This window comes from Phalacrocorax carbo, chromosome 3, assembly GCF_963921805.1.
Source record: "Phalacrocorax carbo chromosome 3, bPhaCar2.1, whole genome shotgun sequence".
NCBI classification, from domain to species: domain Eukaryota; kingdom Metazoa; phylum Chordata; class Aves; order Suliformes; family Phalacrocoracidae; genus Phalacrocorax; species Phalacrocorax carbo.
Genome location: NC_087515.1, coordinates 51,070,271 through 51,089,833, shown reverse-complemented (window position 1 = coordinate 51,089,833; position 19,563 = coordinate 51,070,271). Strand labels below are relative to the sequence as shown.

Sequence of the window (19,563 nt, the reverse complement as noted above, 5' to 3'; positions counted from 1 at the left end):
AGGCAAAGTATTAATACTGAAAATTAGGGATCATGTGTCAAGTTATAAAAGATGGGACTTGACAGATTTATAATTTATAGGAATCACAATAGCACTGTGCATTAGCAGTGTAAGCATTAGCAGGCAGTCTGGAGCATGCCAGCATTCCCAGGGCTGGAAGGAAAAGCTGCCTGATGTAGCCATTAAAAAATGTTCACCAAGCACAAGTACAGTCTCATCTATTCAGCCAGTAATTGCTTGCTAACAGTCATAAAATAATTCTCTCTGCTTTCTTGTACTAGTTACAGCAGAAGGAAAAGGAAATCCATTATATCACTGTTTGACTTCAATGCCTTGCTGGCACATTGTAGGAATATTTAAATGGATTTCTTCTAGCATAGGTAAAAAAGTACTTACCCCTTCCCATTGGGGAAGATTTTGAACTGACACCCAAAGGCCTATAAATTCATCAAACCAAAGCCTGCAAGAGAACAGATTCAAAATTATTTTAATGTTGTGAAAGCAGCTCCCTCACTGGATATTTATCCCGCACGTTGCCAGGTGGTCACAGGAACTCACCTGCCCCTCAGCTCATTCAACAAGAACAGGGATCAACATTGACATGCTTGCATCAGTCTCCCACAGCATCTTCCCTACCCCCAAACTGATCCTGGGTTTCAGTCCTTGCTTCTTTTACCTCTCCTCCTCTTACTCTTTTCTGATCCCCTCTTTTCACACAAGCGTTTCACCACGAGCTTCCTTACCTACTTCAGCTTCACCATTTCATTACATATTGCCATCCCAACACAGGTAAAACGAATCACAGAATCACAGTTCATTTCCCTCTACCTTAAAAATCTAAAATTTGTCCCTATTGACCAATGGCTACAAGGGGCATTAACTTCTAATCTGAATTCATCTGAAGCCAAAGATGCAAACCTTCCATACCAGTCCCTTACTTAAATTCACCTTTATAAACTATATTCACTTCCTTCCTTGAAGTTTTCACTAACCTTGTATCACAAATACACTTTTAAGCTAACCAGCCTAAGTAATCTCTACATGCACCAAACACCACTGGCTTATGTTTCAAAGTTCAATAGTTCTACCTTAAAGGTGACCCAGATACTGTCCCATCCTACAAATTTTCTCCTTTAATTCTCAACCTCATTTCCTACAGCAGTCTTCCAACCATCCCACATTTTTACATCTTCACAGTGAATGGAATTCCTCTACCTCACCATCCCAAATTTGTAGTAACAGCTGTACTTTAACCTACACAAAGTAGTCACCAGAAGCTACCCCAAACTAAATAGCAGGTAAGACTTAGAGCGGTGCTACAGTTCATGACTTTAACCTGTGACTCAATTCCTTCAGAATTAGAGTGTGTTCAATTCCATTTAGTTTGCTTTGTTGTGTACTGTGTGCTCTACTCCAGAGAAGGAAGAACTCACTAGAGAACAGGTACTAAGATTATAAAAGTAACCTGGCAGAAAAGAAGAATGCTGACAGAATTTGTCTTGGACTCCTTCCAAAAATGCTGTTAAAAGCCACCACTCATTTTGCTGCTTGACTTCAAGTCATCCTGTAAAAGATAACTGCTTGCATTTGCAACACAAGACTGTACCAATAGACATTACTTACTTGAAACCTTTCTGGTGAAGTTCAGGAGGAAGGGTAGTAGGTAGAAATAGTTCAAAGTAGGTAATAGCCTTTTGCATGGTAACATCAAATGGACACATTAAAGGCCTCCATTCATCTAGCATCTCTGCAGTGGCATCTTCTGGAAAATATCTGAAAACACGGAAACCATTGGACATATACAGGCTTATCTTTGAAGTTTGGGTCTTCTTTTAAACATATTTAAAACTATCCATTCATTTGTCATAAAATCTTAGTTTTACAGCAAGATCATGTACCCAGGGACAACAGATAGGCAGTCCTCAACTCCATCTAACCTTCGCAAAACACAAAGTTAAGATCAAGGACATCATGGTGTATCATTTCAAGACCACAAATGTAAGACTCTTGTCTTGCTGAACCAGAAAAGAATCTGTACAATGCAAAACCATTTCAGTGTGAAGGCTGGTCAAAACCAAACAGCTACTATTCACATTTGATGCAATACAATACAAGCTGACTTAAGGCACAAGGAACGTCTATCTGAACACAACAAGAATCCTTAAGTGGTTATTTAGTTTCTTTTAAAAGAAACTAGATATTCATGCAACGCAGTATTTAAAATGCATACCACATACAACGGTTTATACAACACAATTATTGCAGTTGATATGGGGCCAACTGGAAGTAACGTTATCAGCATCCCAACCTTAAGTCAGAGTTTTCAAGAGACAAATATCACATTTTCATTTTTAAAGCACTCTGCTTCAGTGACTTTTGTATTCATAATGGATACCAGAAAAATCAAGACTGAAAACTAAGAGATTTTATTTAGCTACAAAACCATATATATTTGGGAAAAGTGTAAGGTTGCCTTATCCTGGTGTTCCTCAAAAATAACATCATGTGTATAGAACAACATCTCCTAAAGGAACACTCAATGGAGTAACAGCACTATGTAAAACAACTGCTCCCATGAAAGCAGACAATAAGTACAAATGGCCACATGAATGCTAACTAAAGAGAACAAGTCTCTCCTCTGCATTCTTGCAGTATCTTAAGCTGCAAAGTCAATCAGTGCAGCAAGCAAGACTGATTCAGGCACACAAATTCCCAGTGAACCTAAAAGAGCTCAAAAGATCAAAAGCAATGGTGGCCTTCCACTAGCGGTATCTAGCTTAACTAATTATTAACACATTTTCAAAGGAGGCTGTTAAAAAGAAAAAACCCAAAACAACTTCACACTTTGTTTAAATACTATAACAGGGAACATGCTGCTTCTTGTTTTCATTTTAAACAACCTATGAGCCTGAGGTATTGACCATTTATAATGCAGTAAGACAGCAAAGTCTCTACCCTCCACCCCAACCTTCTTAGATGAGTCCGGACAACATCAGCCAAGGAATGACTAGTAGGGCAGGGGTTGGGGTGTTTTTGGTTTTTTTGTTGTTGTTGTTGTTGTTGTTGTTGTTTTTAAACACTTTTCTTCCTCCTCTTAAAGTAATACTAAAGATACAGGCTTTTAAAAAAATGAACAAACAAACAAAAAAACTGAACAAAAAAAACTACTTACGGCCTGCAGCTCTTCACAAGTGTTTTCAGCACACTTTCTACTGAACTGAAAGAAGAAAGGGAACATCACAGATAGTGTTTTACGAGATTTCAATGACAGCATAAAATAAACAACCATTTGCTGATTTTTCTCGGAAGAGCTTAAGATAATGTTGATGCAATTAGATGTGAACATGCAGCAGCTAATTGCCTTCTACACAGACCTAATCGTAATGGCTGAAATTGCTCAGCTAAACTACTGGTTCTACTTTTCATTTGTAAGATAAATAAAGGCAACAGTCTTCAGAAAGTTGTTATTATTAGACTCCAAATACCACATCTGCCCTTTTCAATCTGGTTTTGTCCAGTGGTTCTAAGAAAGAGAAGTGAACTCTCTGCAAATGAATGGTTATTTCATTAGCTTCCCTTATAATTAACAGCTGCTTTTAAAAGTGTTTCCATCCATAGCAAGAAAACCTATTTGAGAAATCATTTTAACATGAATTGTCACAGGGTGCCATCAAACCACTTAAAAGGACTAAACCTCAGAATAAACTCAAAGAATCAAGGGAGGGGGAAGAGAGACATCAATCTATCAATGGAACCATAAAGGTAGTAAATGGTCATGTTCTTCAAATCTTCTGTTTATTACAAGACAAGCTCAAGACTAAATTGCACTTTTATCAAAAAAACATTCCCTGTATGAAAAAAAAATCTGGCAGAAGAGCTTCCTACATTTTTTAGATGTGCTTTCTGTATACTCTTAATAGAAAAATGGCGTGCTTTAGCTCATCAAGAACTAACATACAGAAATTCTGTTTTGATCAGAAAAAGATGATGCAAATGTATCATCTTTAGAGTTTTACCAAAGATCAGTTTAGGTCAATTAATTTTGAGACACACAACTACTGAGCATGCACATATTCACTCTCTAGTCCTACACAAACTAAACTGATCCCATACAAGCCAGGAGAAACATAAAACAGCTAAACCACTATTTCCCTTCAAACACCTCAACATTCACTGCAAGCCAGCAAAAGCCCACCCAGCCCTCATAACACTACTTCAGTTCAAGCAGCGCTCTAGAAGATGCAGAATTCTGTACATTTTATGCAACAGTGACAAAGTAAATCCATGACCTCTCCCAGAATGAAAATTTTGAGTTGACTGACAGCTTCTAAAGTGTGAAGAGGAATGGCCAACCATTCATTAAGCAAAAATAAGGTCAAACTCTGTGAGAAGCTCATAAAGATTCTGGGTTGAAGTGAATACTGTTCTTGATAGAGCTAGGAAATAGGTAATAGTTGTTCCAAGAGTAGATAAATAAAGCATGAACCAGCAACATTCCTTAAGAGTATTACATAAACATTAACTGAAAAATATTTTGTGACAAAACAAACAAAAAAGCTACCCCATAGTATCACACTGCACTGAAGTAAACTATTACTAAGAAGAACCTGAAGGGCAGAGGAATTTTAAGACACTGATGCCAGAGACCAACAAGTCTTTCAAATTCACAAGTCTTCAGTCAGATCTCAGCATTTGTTAGTGGAAGAGAACAAAGGAGAAAGATTGGAAGGGATGTCCCTCTGGCCTTCTGATTACAAATTTAGAATGGAAGCTAGAGAGAACCAGCAGCAGACAATTTTGTACATAAGGAAACTTCCAGCTACGACACAGTTAAACTACAGAAGACATCTTGCAACATTTGCGCTTGATGACTGCTAGTTAGAAAAAGACAGGACAATATAGCTGGGGAGAACAACAGACTGCTGGTTACTGTTTTCATTATCACTTTGAACAAACTCTCTCAAGCTTTTTAGCAGTGGTTTCTGTTTGTTCCACTTTTGGTTAGACTTTCTGCATACCCATTACTGCAGAATTGCTAAAAAAATATATGCAGTTACTGCAGTCCCAGATTTTTGTATACTACTCTACCACTAAAACTAGCCATGGATTAATAGAGAACAACAGCAAACAGCTACATAGATAAACCACACTGGATTGGATCAGCCTATGGTAGTTAGCACTCTTGTCCTTGCTGGGGTATTTAATGCTGACCATTTGGGTAGCTATTAAAACCTTTGATTCAAGGGATAATGAAGCCACTTACACTGGAAGGTATCTCCTATTAGCTACTGAAACAGCAGTGTATTTAGTGAGATAAAGGAAAATTTCTCATCCCATTCAGTTTTCTTTGCTTTTAGTTCCTCCTTATTACTGGAAGTATTATTAGCTTATTATTACTATTATTACACCTTGCCACATGGATATATTAAAAAATACCCTACAATACTATTAATCCCTATCACTGGTCATCATTTTGGCAATACATGATTATTCTGGGACTAAACTCTCTTCAGTAGTGCCCAATGGCAGGACAAGGGGCAATGGGCACGAGTTGGAACACAGGAAGTTCCAGCTAAACATGAGAAGAAACTTCTTTCCTGTGAGGGTGCCAGAGCAGTGGCACAGGCTGCCCAGGGAGGGTGTGAGTCTCCTTCACTGGAGACATCCAAAACTCGCCTGGACGTGGTCCTGTGCCCCCTGCGGTAGGTGTCCCTGCTCAAGCAGGGGGGTTGGACCAGATGATCTCCAGAGGTCCCTTCCAACCCCTCCCATTCTGTGATTCTGTGTGATTTTCTTATTTTGGAAAGGACATGACCACATTAATTTTTAAATCTGGGGGTTTTCACCCCTGCATTTTCAAAGGGAAACATGTTTCAGTTAAAACCATTAACATACAAACTGACACTGTTGACTCTTACATTATCAAAAAGCAGTAAAAGCAAAATATTCAGTTTTTCAGGACAGATTCAGGCCTTAAATTAAATTCTAGCCCTGCACTGGACACTCCAAAAGCTTAAATTACAACCATGAAAAGAGCAACCAGCTACAGTTTCACTGATTATTTCAGTGAATTTCTAACTACAGTGAGCCAAACATCGGTCTCTCATTGGATTAGTACAACTAAAGATTTCTCCCTAGAAAACCCCAAACAAATCAAAGCCCACTGCAATTCCACTAGTACTGATACCAGTTTTCTGAATTTATATATACACTAAAACGCCTGATATGGTTTTCACTGCAAAAATTCACAGTAAACTCTCCTGATACAGAAACTTTGCTTCACACTTCACAGCTACAAGGTTGTTGCTGGGTTTATTTTCCAGAACCTATTACCTCACTGCTAAAGCACTTTCCATGATTTCATCGTTTTTAATAGTAAGGTACACTTACTCGGTGACATGCACTCCTACACCAATACTGATTTTGTCCATATTCAGACAGAATAATTATTCCAATGTAAAATTTATCTTTCATTTGACCCTTGAAATACAAATGTTGGTTAAATTAGTTAGCATATAGCCACTTTATCAGCCACTTCACACACGCTATCTTGTTCCCCAATTAGAAAGGTTTACATACAGTGCGACATTCTCATAAACAGTGGTGTAATGTTAACATTGGTTTTTCAATACAATTATTTACGCAGAAAATTACACCTGTGTGACAAGTGTTACAATCTAACAGGACATGCAGAAGATTACACATCGGCCAGAGCTGAACAAAACAAAAAGTCATTCTTACCACCTATGTAATACATTAAGCACAAATGTTTTAGGTGAAGACAAGCCTGGTCGATATGAACTGAATATAAAAAAAAAAATAATATTAAAACAGTAGTTAAATTAACATCTATAAATCAAATCAACTCAGCTTTTAAAAATATTTTGACTTCCACCAAAAAGATACCCCTCAAAATTGATGTTAAAAAAAGAAAACACACCGTATGAGAACAAATCGCACTGCATATTAAGAGGGAGTGTCTGATACCTAATACAGTTTTAAAAATCTAAAAGTTTCAGACAGACCATCACAACAGATATCCTCCTCCCAGCCTAACCTTCTTTTCACTCTTGGAAAAGTCTCCTCCCCCTATGCTCTTTTCTGACATAGTAAATGAAACGTGACTAGTCAACATCCACACAAAGCAAAGTACGCAGTTTCAATAGGTGCTAGCATATCAATAAAACAACTAAAAAAGGCTCTGCTCTTTTGGATTTTCACATGCCACGTAATATCTACAATTGCTAAATTGCATTATTTTGGTACAACAGCACAATTCACAAAATTGTTTTCCCAGGTCCACAGCCACGTAAGAAATTCAGCGTGAAATGCTCCATAACGAGTTTCAAGACTACATATATTTTCTGTTCATGTCACTTAGCAGCAACAGGATCTTCCACTCAGGAGAAGGAAGCAGTGGTAGTACATCAGTATCTCTATAGAGAAACCTTTTTTTTTTTTTAGCTGATTAAGTTTTTTCACCTGCACTTCTTTACATGAAGTTTCAATTCAAAAAATCATAATGAGTTGCCTATGTAATGTAATTTGTGATCTGTAACTTACAGAGCAGGACCTTCTCTAGTTGGAATTATTACAAAAACTGTAATTTTGGAAATTTGACAGAGATTGGCAGCATGAAGGAAGCAAAAAAACAAGTTTTCATTTTTAAAATCAGTAGAACATCTCTAAAATTCATAACAGGGAAAAAGATTGATTTGTCCATATCATATGATCACTTTGAAAATACATACACACATATATGTATTTCCTATAGAAGGTACATCACTTTTCTTTGTTTGCATACTGATCTACACCTACATTACAGGCACTGGGAATGCTTACAGTACATATATTTAAGAACAGTACCATTTTTATTTTCCCAAACCCTTATCGCGTCACACAACTGAACAGCAGACATTAAACCTGAATATCATTTAAAATTTAACATTAAATCTGTTAAACCCTGGGTTATCATCCTAAAATAAGTTGACAAAGACCCCTGTTCCAGCATATTTAGAAATTAATTCAATCACATTCATAAAGAGAGGAACATCGTAACAAACAAGTCATTGACAGAGGATATATATGATTTAGTAGAGTCTTCCATGCAATTACTGAAATGTAAGTCATTAAAATCCAAGCAAAATATTTACTCAGCAGCAAATTCAAGATATTAAAGGCAAATGCCAATGTACTTTCAAGCATTACAGGTACTTACAGCCTATCAAATGTTTTAAAATGCAAACTTACTTGGGAAACCAATTTAATCCAAGATGTTCTGTTTTGGAGTATAATATCCGTTCCAACATTTCATAAAGTGGTCTCCATGGCAACTCTAAGTCATCCCTGGAAAGCAGTTCTTTTTTCCTAAGGGATGGGGGGGCAGGGAATAAAAACCAAACCAATGAGCATTTTAGGATTAAACATTTACATTGACACACTGCTCGCCAGAATACCCCAGATCACTGCTCTGCTTATGCTTATCCTCAGCATTTGGCACAAACTGCAGGAAGGTCAGGCAAGAAAACGCGCTGGCCACTTGCAGCATTTCTGCACAAACGGAAGCTGTCAAGATCTTCAGAAGTCATCTGACTCAGTGAAATAAACACTAACAAGTTGTGAGACAGTCTTCATCCTCTCCCATTTGAGATTCAACCTTAATACTTGGCTCTCTGAGATGCTTTCTTTTCCTAATGGGGGAAAAAAACCCTGACATTCTTTCACTTTCAATACCACTCTTAAAGCTTTGAAAGGGGCAAGGTGTTCACACGAGTACACTTTTTAACCAACATCATCTGTGCAGGGGAGATAAAGTGAAATAACCTGGAACAGAACATACTATTACACTGAAGTATACAACAACATTAAGCTACCTAAGAGACAAAAGTTTCAGTAGTCAGCAGAAATCTATACTTACTTTAACAGGTTTATCAACAGGCGTGCAAATCCTTGCATCATGCTGATCTCCAGTTTTGGAATTGTTACCAACTCATACAACAATTTGATAAAAAGCACATGATCTTCTCTGCTGAATTTTCTCCCATATAATCGGATGTATCTACAAACAAAGCACAAGACAAGTCAACAACATTTTTAAACATTTCCATTTTATTGAAGACCTGAGCCAAACAATCTAACTTGCTGTCTAATGGAACAAAACTAAAACCTGGTTCACAAGTCCAAGAAATAAGAACCTGAAGATATATAGCAAAGGAAGACTGACAACTGAAACTAACTACAGAAAGAAAAAGAATGACCAAATGAAGTTTACAATTGTCTAAGAGTCTACAAATACTGCAACTTCACGCTCACACCAGATACCACAAGACCAAGGATTATGTTCTTTCACCTCAGCTCAAAATGCACTAGCCGTTAAAATTAGTATTTCCATATCCCCATGTATTTATCTCTCTCAAAAAAACCCAAACCACAATAAAACACACAACTGCTCTCACAAGCAGCTGCCTTATACTCTACCCTTCTTAGCTGGGGCACCTTAAGAAAGAGACAAGCCACAGTCCAGAAGATAATTAAAAAGTAAGTATCAAGTAAAGTCTGAATCTGATAGCTTCTAGCAAGGCGGAACAATTGATTTAGACACTGCATGCTGCTAGTAGTGTGTTCCACTGCTATCCATTACATTTACTCTCTTAAGAAAGTGTAGATTCATTAGGTCTAACTCTGGAAGAAGTGCTTGCTGTTTTCGAGTGGAGACTGAAAAAAATACATTTATGGTCTTGAAAGACACTGCACCAGCAAAACCTACACAAGCTTCTAGTGCAGCATCTTAGTTGTCACACAACTTTAAGTTACTGCCCACCTGGGAAGCCCACTTTCCTTTTTATTACTGCTCCAACTATTCTTAAAGATTCATAAGAAACCTTACTAATACGCTATGTTCCAAGTAGCAGTTTAGACAAAGCATACAAGATACAAACCCCTATAAAACAATTTTTTGAGAAGCCTGTTCACTGTTGTTCTTTAAGATCTAGTAGAGGTTGGATTGATTTGTTACTAAATATACACCAGCGGAGCATCAAGGCTTGTTCTGGTAATGTGAAGAATGCCAGATCTCACACTGCTTATTTGGTAGGCAGGGCAGCGCACATTGCGGAATCCTATACTGGAACCACCACGTGAAAAGATTAGGAAGGAAACATCTCTGAAGGACTCTTACTTGAAAGTAAGAGAGGCTAAGCAATTTTAAAGGGGCAAACCTTAGCAGTTACTGACATAACAACAAAAACAAACAGTTTTGATCCCTGACCTTGGTTTCTGAAATTGACTCCTGTGACATTAAGTTTAATATTGTATCTGGTTTAGTTTCAAATGCTTCGTGCTCCTCCATAAACTTCTATTCCCCACAGAATTGCCAGTTGAAGAACTGACCACTTGAGAACCAAAATTCAGATCCCCTAATAAAATGCACTTACACGAAGCGCACTTCACACAGTGACAGAAGAGCACACGTGATTTGGACTCAACTGATCAGCAACTTTTTTTCTACTTCTCCATACCCCCGTTCCTCAACTTAAAGCAAAATTATCTCTGAACTTTCAGGATCACCCACAGCTACCAAAAAGAGTTAAGTTTCCTGAAAGATACATATACCAAGTACCCTTGCTCTTTCCTCGCATGATTTTTTTTTCAAGTTTCAGGGTTCGTTTTTTCCGTTTCCCTTTAAGACACAGAACGGCTACAGGGCTCTGGCAAACACATAATCAACAGTTTTTGGGAAAAAAAAAAAAAAAAAAAAAAAAAAACAGAACAAAACAAAAAAATCCCACCAACAACTCTGGGCCACTTCTTTCCACTTCCATTTTCCCACTGATTTCAAGGGGGGATTTTTACATTTGGCAGGCAGTATGTTCACTAGTGGTCATTTCAGTGTGTTTTACTTTTTGAAATACAGAAGGAAACAAACAAAATATGGGATAATCCACTCTTCGACCACAAGAACCTAAATTATCTGGATTGGCCAGAAACACTACCTATAGAATTACACCATCAACAGCTGAACACCCACTTTTTTCATATGCATAAAATGGACACACAAAAAGAATCCTCAGGAAAAAAAGTGGCTGACTCTTGATTTTGTGAGGGCTAACAGAAGTATAGAACCTAATCGTACTTAATTTAATTGCAATATTTTACCTTCTAAAAGCATACATTGCTCATACGCTGTATGGGAAGAACCCAACATGGAAGTCTGGGAGCTTTTTCAAGGTAAATGGAATAATAATCGGGACAACATGAATTTTTTAAGCAGACATATGAGCCATTCCCAGACTCTCGAAGGAAAAAAGCACATGCCTTGAGAACAGTCTGCTGGACTTAACAGGCAAACTGAAGCATTTTGTATGACCACGAGATGAGCAGCCACACAGTCCTATCACTCCCACTTACTCATTTCCCATAGTCTTCACCTACTGTTTAATAGAAGGGTAAGACAGTGTTTGATGCAATGACCAAACTTCACAGGAGTTTGCCTACAAGAGTGTTTGTACTTTTCATGACAGTGCACATCTGGAAAGGAAAGCAGCAACACCAAAGGCTCATTTCACTGTGGGACAGAGGGTTCTGAAATAAAGCATAACCTTTAGTAACTTCCAATTCATTATCCTTCAGCCATATGCACTTGCATCAACATCTCCACTCTCCTAATACTTGGCATGAAGTAACAAAGAATTCTGGTTTCATTTCTTCATGTCTTATTAAAAAAAGCGAAACTGCAGAAGCCTGAGAAATAAGTTTTAACTACAAAGGAACACTACATAAGAAATCCAATTAATCTGTCAGCCTTGCTATATATAACAAAAAATAAAACATTTGGCTGGTTACCTTCCTTGACATTTGCTAACAGCAGTTCTATTATACAAAACACTACTTAATTAAGAAAAAGGAGGAGTAAAGTACACAGAAACATACTGAATCAAAAGTGTCACTATGCCCAAGAAGCAGAACTAGACACCAAATTGCTGCCATATTTACAGCTTCTTTACTGGGGGGGGGGGGGGGGGGGGGGCAGATTCTAAAACCGTCAGTTATTTGTCTTAATCCAGCTGTGCATTAAGACAATGACAGAAAATATTTACTTCTAGAAAGGGGCTAATTGCTTTTTCCTCAAGATAAAATGAGCAAAATGTAACAGAAGGGAACTGCAACATTTTCAAAATATCCTCTCACAACGGATGAAATATCGCCATTACTAAATAGAAGAATATAGGCAGAACTTCATGAACCCTGAAGGGTACCCAGGGGCTAATCACACAGATGCATGTTCGCCATATAAATGGTGGTTCTTCAGGATAAAAAAAGAAATTACAAATGGGGTTACTGGGGAAAAAAAATAATTTTGGAAGTAAAGCAGGTTGTATACAGGTTGTATAAAGTTGCGAGTACCTGAGGAGGTATAACTACACAAGTATAAAATCTGCATGCAATTTTTTCCCTTTACTCACTTACATGTATGTAAATATGAGAACATTTGTATTAACATTTGTATCTGTACAAGCAATAAATGTCAGCCACAGTTTTGAATTACAAATTATTTCACAGAATACTGTGACAATACTGGCTTTTTTAATTCAGACCTTTGCAACAAAGCTAGGCAGGGATCATACCATTATAAAGATTCTGGGATTATTTTTTTTTTTTTCACTCAAACTAACGTGCTATTTATTGTAGCAGGCCATCAGGGAAAAAGGTTTACTACCTTTTTCTTACCGTTCAATCAACTTACTGTTGATTTGGAGATGAATCATCAACTATCAACAGACAGCAAACCTTGGATTTTATTGTCACTATCCCATGATTTGACTTAGGTATGACATCGGAACAGCACATGGCTGGGTTTCATCTATGCCTAAACTTTTATTAACTTATTTCATCCTGTAGAAGTACTTTGTCAAGTTAAACTAAGAAGCAAAACACCTCTCATGTTAAGGACACCAGCTTATTTTTAAACCAAGCCCACTGTTTCCTTCCCTGCCTACATCCAAACACGCTCAGAGTCTTATTGCGTATAACATGTCACAAAGAAATCTTGGGGATAACAAGCATCAGACAAGTTGCAAACACACACAGTAAATTCAAACTTCAAAGAGCAGGTGGAAAACCACAAATTAGAGCCTCCTGACCTTTCTGTGATTCATCAAGTTGCACAGCAGCAGTTCACAATAGGCTAAAATCACTGCCCTGAAGCCTAAACTGGTAACTGCAATTTACAGAGTGAGTAATAGCGTGATTCTAATACAACCCTGCACATTTTCAAAGGACATTTGTGCCACATTTAGCCTATTTAACTAATGCCGATCTTTCCCATGATTAAAAACTGCTACAGTTTATTTCAACTTGATTAGTATATGAAGTTCTACCAGAGGTACAAAGGCAACAGGTATCACTGAAACCAGCATGAGCTAGCAGATGGCTGGGATGGGGAAGGGAAACAGTATTGAACTGGTTCCAAGCAGGTTCAAACTGTCACATAACACAAACATGTGAGTCATTTCGCAACCATCAATGTAATTCTATCTAAGAATGCCTCTTGGCAAATATAAAGACACTTGCATTTCAATAAATACAATAAATACATAAATACATTATCAGACAGAGTTGATTGCCAAACCGATGTTAATATTAAATTCACAATTAATATTAAAAAATTACTTATGAAAGGAGGAAAATTGTAAGTGAGGATCTCAAAGTTGTACAAACCGCACATATTTCATCACTTCTAGCACGTAGGAAATACCATTTATAAAGGCCCACAGAGCATTCAAGAAAAAAATATAAGCATCCACAGAAATACGGTTTACTGATTGAAGCTACAGGAGTCATTGTCGTATGATGCCACTTTCAGGAAATGCCAGCATCCAAAACATCGGCTATTAAGAAACAAAGGGTTAAGTGTGCTTTGTAAAAGCTCCTAAGAGAAACCTACGTTCTAGCCAGCGCTACCTACGAAACAAATGGAGTTTTGTCTGCATTAAAAACACCTTGCCAGAACACACGTGAACCAACATCAGCATGAACTCCACCATGCCCCTAGCACAGGCGAGATATCAAGGGCACTGACGGCATTTACACAGCATTAATCCAGAATTTAATCCCGCTAGCACCGAACAAACAAACAGCCTGCCTTGAGAAAGCCTTCATGTTGCTACAGCAGAAGTTACATGGAGATGGTACCTCACACAACTTGCTTAAAAAGGGAGGAGGTGAAACAGGTGGCTAATGTATTTTTTTTAAAAAAAAGAAGTGAAATAGAGGTTGGTTGGTAAGATTCGGAGTTTCAGAGAGGACAGGCGAGCTCTTGGAAACGAAGGCACCTTTGTCCCCGTTTCCTATGTGGAAGTACTGGCGGGCCTTGTGCAAGACGGGGGTGACGCCTGGCTACCCGGGAGCCCTGGGGCTCGGCCCCCGCTCCCCGCCGAACCGGGGGCGGCCGGTACCCGCTCGGCTGTAAGCGGCGCGGTAAGAAGCCGCCGGGAAGGAGCCTGCCTTCCGCCGCGCTCTCCGCCGGCCCCACGGGAGAGGGCTGAGCCCGGCGCCCCGGCTTCCCACCCTCCGAGCCCGCAGGCCCCGCTCCGAGGCGCCTGAAGCCCCGGGCGCGACACCGCCGCCCCGGCCCGGCGGGGTCGGATCCTCGGCAGCCCCGCGGAAGGGGGAAGGCCTGTTCCGGGCACTCACGTTGAGAGCTTCCTGGTCCAGAAGAGCCCGCCGGGCCAGAGCTCCTGCAACTGCACGGCCCGGGCCAGATTGTCTTTGATCTGCGTGAGAAAGCGGGCGGCCTCGGCCTCCAGGCGCTCCCCGTAGGGCAGCAGCTTGTTGTAGACAATCTCCTTCTGCGCCGGCGGCGCCATGACCGGCGCTGCGCTGCTCCGCGCCCCACCGCCGCCCCAGCCCCGCTCCGCGCCCGGCCCCCGGCGGCGCCCCGTGACGGCGCCCCGTGACGACACACCGGGGAACGGCCGCTGAGCAAACGCCCGCCCCGCTTCCCTCACTTCCGGCGCGGCGGAAGGCGGGGGCTAAGGGCAGGGCGCGGCGGCGGCAGCTCCCGCTCCGCCGTGGCCCGGGGTACCGGGTACCCCCACCCCCACCCCGTCCCTCACGGGGGAGCTCCCTCAGTCCGGGGTTCTCCCGAGGAGGAACCGAGTGGGGGGCTGGCTCCCTCGGCCCGCGAGTTGTGGGGATGGGCGGGCTCGGGGAGCCCCGGGGCTGCCCCTTGGGGCACCGAGGTGAGGGGAGCGGTGTGGCGGAAAGGCCGTAACTTCTGCTCGAGCTGAGCGTTGGCTTTGTGGTTTATTAAAAAACAAAAAAAACCCCAACCTTTTTCATAAAGCGTCCACCATCCGAACACGTAATTCAGAATAAAAACATTCACCTTCCAGCTGTTTGCAAGAGCGGAACTTTGGAGGAGAGTTGAAAGTTGGTCTTCGCCAAAAATTTCGCCGTGAAGCATGGAGGGAATTTGTGATGGAGAGAATTAGCCACAGAGTTTGGCGGCAGGTTGCGTGGCTGGCTAAGAGGCTTATTCGCAATAATAACGCTAGTCAGTAAAGTGGAGCTCGGTGCTGCCTGGTTCTGCTGCTGGCCCGGGGGTGCAGGAGAAAGCATGCGATGGGTATGTCAGAACTATAGCGCTAATGGTACCACGAGCAGTTACCTCCAGCTGCTCTCCTAAATATAATTTTTAATTGAATTTCACCTCGAGAATTACATTGTGACCATACAACAGCTGCAAACTGATCAGATTTAAAGCTACCAACGAGGGCAAATCCTGTTTTCTGATCTTTATGCTCAAACTAGCTCTGCTTAAAAATTTAAAAAAAAAAAAAAAAAAAGATGGCTAACTAAATGCTGAAACACATTACGAAGAGGAGAATTGCCACAGAATATCTAAGCGTGATAAGCAGAGGCCATAATGCTCAGATGTTGTATGGCATTATCCTGAAGAGTGCCTTTATACCATCTTGTTATCAGCTGTTATTTTTATCTCCAGTCAGGCTCAACAGGAAACGATCCTGCGCGTTATATTCACATACACCTGCCTGATTTTACAGTCACCAAAACAGTAATCCCTGCCAGTGCTGTAGGTTTCTTCTGACAAAGAGTACTCACAAACCAGCGTTACATAAATGAGGATCTCCCAGGTGCCCAAAGGAGGCTCGATGCTACTTCATTGCTCTCCCAACAAGTATTTTCTTCTAACAACTTGGGAAAGCAAAAGTCTATAATCACTTTAAGCGTACCAAATAACTCCTCTTCCCAAAGCTTCAGGGAAAGTAATTACTCTGAGTTATGGGATGAAGGGAGGATAAAATACTTTGCTCATTTCCCTTTACTGAAGTGCTACAAGGGCCAAGCCTCTTCAAGCAGGTATCCAAGAACCAAAGTTAGTTCTGCCTTTTCTCACCTTCCTAGACATGCATGCTTAATAAAGGAAGTCCAACCATTTTGTTTAGCGTTCAATACTTCTGAAATACCTTTCCATTCATAGAAGATTTTGTATCACGTGGTGTTGTAGATTCTGTATATAGTTGGACTTCGCTATAATTCTTATTGTGATTTGGGGGGTATTTGGTGACATCTTTCACAGTGGCTTTGCCATTATATTCTATTGCCTCATATCTACATTCTGCAAAACAATTTATACCTTATTTTATTTCCTTTCTGGCCTGAATTAAAAATGAAACTCAATTATGGTCAAATTTCTGTGGGGATAAACTACATCTTGTTTTAGTGAAAACAGGGATATGCAAAAGGTGTGGCTAAACACTATGAAATGAATATTTTTATCATTAAATCAGACAAGAATACATTGGATAACTGGCCCAGAAGCTGTAATAAAAAAACCAAGATCTGTGTTTAAGGATTAGTGAAAATATGTGTGCCTTGAAACTGAAAAGTCTAAAATTACTGATTTTCTGTCTTTTACAGGCAATTCTTCTACTTAATTGCAACAGTGGTTTGTCCAAACAGCCATTTCCAATGTGCGGAAGTGTTTATTAAATTTGAAGCACGCAGAGTTTCTTTGGACTTGAAGAAAAAATAAATCTAAATTATAGTCCAACTTTCTGAAACCTAAGTTGGCAGATACATAAGGAACTTCAAAGCTGCATTCTGTTGCTTCGTGGCTACGTTATCATGAAAAAATACTCCTGCAGTTTCTCTCCTTTCTAACACGAGTTAAAACTGAAGCTTCATTTTTCACACATTTCTAAGTATTTTGCAATGCGAATAAGCGTGCCTGACCTCAGGGAGCCTGTTTTATCTGGACCAGCAAGCCTCCTCCTCTGTGACCCTTGTGCCTCAGACGCACAAGTGCCTGCCACCAGAATTAAACACCTACCTGTCAGAGAAAACCGTGCAAAGTATGCCATCAGCATGTCCTCGTTCTCAGAAACACGATTCCGGTTTTCAGACTCTGAAAGGAGGAAAAAGGACATTCAGAGTCCATTCACAATTACAAGAGCAAGCATATATATATAGCACTTGCATTTTCAAAGTATTTTCTGCACATTGATTAACTTACTAATTTCATTTACTAATTATTTAAAAACTAATCCTTTCCTTCCCCCCCCCGCCCCCCCGCCAGTATGCTGGCATTCTGCTATTCAAAAGGGAAAAAAATTGATACATTTTGCCAAGTGAGTCAAAAATAAATTTGTTCTTCAAGTTTGCAATATGTTTTGGCTGCAGCAGTGTGTAGAAGCACATTTGGTTCCCAAGTCATATGATGAAGGACTAGCTTTCATAACAAGGAACCAGTCTGTGCTACTTGCATCAACAGCTTTTTCCTCTCTTATTAAGTAGGAGGAATATGAATTGAGAGCAACCCAAATATGGTTGCCACCTGTTGTTTTTGGCATTATGTCTTGAGAATTGATGAATCCAAGTGTTGTAGTCGTGAAAAAAAAATACAGTGTTTCCATTCATGATAAATTTTGACTGTTAACAGCGGCTTAAGTCAAGTTGTGCGGTGTTCACGTATTCCCTTGCTGGACGGCTTGCCAACACTACCACTGTCACTGTCACTGGCATTTAGGAAACTTGTCTCTCAACCTTAACCATGGTTCCTACTATCTCAGCTCTCAAGCAACTACTTTTCCTATATAGATGTTTAGCTTAGTGACCCATCTGTCCTTTCCAACCTAAATTAAAAGCTGAATAATTTTTTGAGTGACAGACTTCTACATATTTTACAGTTTGGAAAAGAACACTCAATCCAACAGGAGCTTCACATTGCCTGTACCATACCTGTCCTGGTTTGTGACCCCCATATCTCAAAGATAGCTTGCTTTTTGATGTTGACAGTGATGAGGATCCTCAGACTTTCTCTCATCCCTGTGTTTCTAAACTGGTCAGTCATCCGAAGCAGGCACTGAAAAATGCCCAAGAGACTCACAAAGCTACTGCCATCCCACTCACCAGCTTCCAGACAAGATGGTGGTAACTTACTTTCTCCAAGAAGTACCTGGGATTAGTGGCTGTAAGTCGTTAGACTAACAAGGGCATTTTCACTGCAAGGAGCTGCTTCGTCCCTTAGGGATGGGGACATGAGGAAGAGCCTGTAATTACAGCCTGCTGTGAAAGTGTTTACTCCCCTGCCCCTAGGAAACTGAGTTGCTCTAAAGATTTTGGGTAGTAGTAGTTCCTTGCCTGGTATAAACTCTGAAGAGCAGTAATTACAGGTGCTCCTTTCTGCTCCTGCCCCTAGGAACTCAAATGCCGTTATTACTTTCCTGAGAAACAATGAGCAAGATGGCAGTAGGATTAGTCAGCCTAACCAATTTTCTGAATCATGTGAATGAGATTTAAATCACTAGGTTTAAGTCACAGCAACAGAAACAGTGATGTTAAAAACAAAATCTATGCTAGTTTGTAGCTAGAAAATCTCACATGGAGACACATGACCTCCTTTGCCTCATTTAAAAAAAAAATGAGAGACACTGTTCTACCTATATATAGATAGAAGTTTCATGAGCCAGAAGACTACAGCTTAGAAACACACCTATTGCATCAACTTCTGTTTTACAGAGAATTTTGTTTGGAGAATGGGGGCACGAGTGACTGCAGCCTCTGAATGAGGTGCCGGGGAACTTAAGCTTCCTGTATAGTATGGGACAAAAATAGGTTCTTCAAAAGCGTGATTCAGAGTAACTAATTTTAGGTCCCTAAAGTGAGGCTGTCTAAATACTCTATTCTGTGTTTCAGCTTGGATGGGGAGGCAGGTTCAGCATCAAGTAAAGCACATACACTGAACACTGATACCAGTTGGTTTCTGTAAGTCTCTTTTGATACACATGTTCTAATATAAGTGGAACTTTTCTCAGTTTAGCCTGTATTGTTTGGGAAAGGAACAGAAACAAAAGGCACTTGTGAAGGGGTTGAATTGTTAATGTGGGCACCTGTATAATTTGTAAAACTTTACTACATAGACAAGGCTGACCGAATACGTGCAACATTGCTATCCTTCACTTTATGTTCCTTGTGGTTCTGCTTCTGAGAGTTCAGGCAGTTAAGTCCATCCTCAACCATATCAATTCCCAAGATACTATT

At 40.0% G+C, this 19,563-nt stretch overlaps 1 protein-coding gene across 1 annotated transcript in view; it reads right to left on the bottom strand.

Annotated features, from left to right (window-relative positions):
* Positions 1-14,864, bottom strand: part of PSME4 (proteasome activator subunit 4) — a 67,266-nt gene extending 52,402 nt beyond the window's left edge. The window contains exons 1-6 of the mRNA XM_064446905.1: positions 14,692-14,864; positions 8,918-9,058; positions 8,251-8,367; positions 3,173-3,217; positions 1,624-1,773; positions 397-460 (exon numbers count right to left, since the gene is read on the bottom strand). Coding sequence (XP_064302975.1) covers positions 397-460; positions 1,624-1,773; positions 3,173-3,217; positions 8,251-8,367; positions 8,918-9,058; positions 14,692-14,864 — 690 coding nt within the window. The remainder of the gene's footprint in view (positions 1-396; positions 461-1,623; positions 1,774-3,172; positions 3,218-8,250; positions 8,368-8,917; positions 9,059-14,691) is intronic.
* Positions 14,865-19,563: the final 4,699 nt, after the last annotated feature.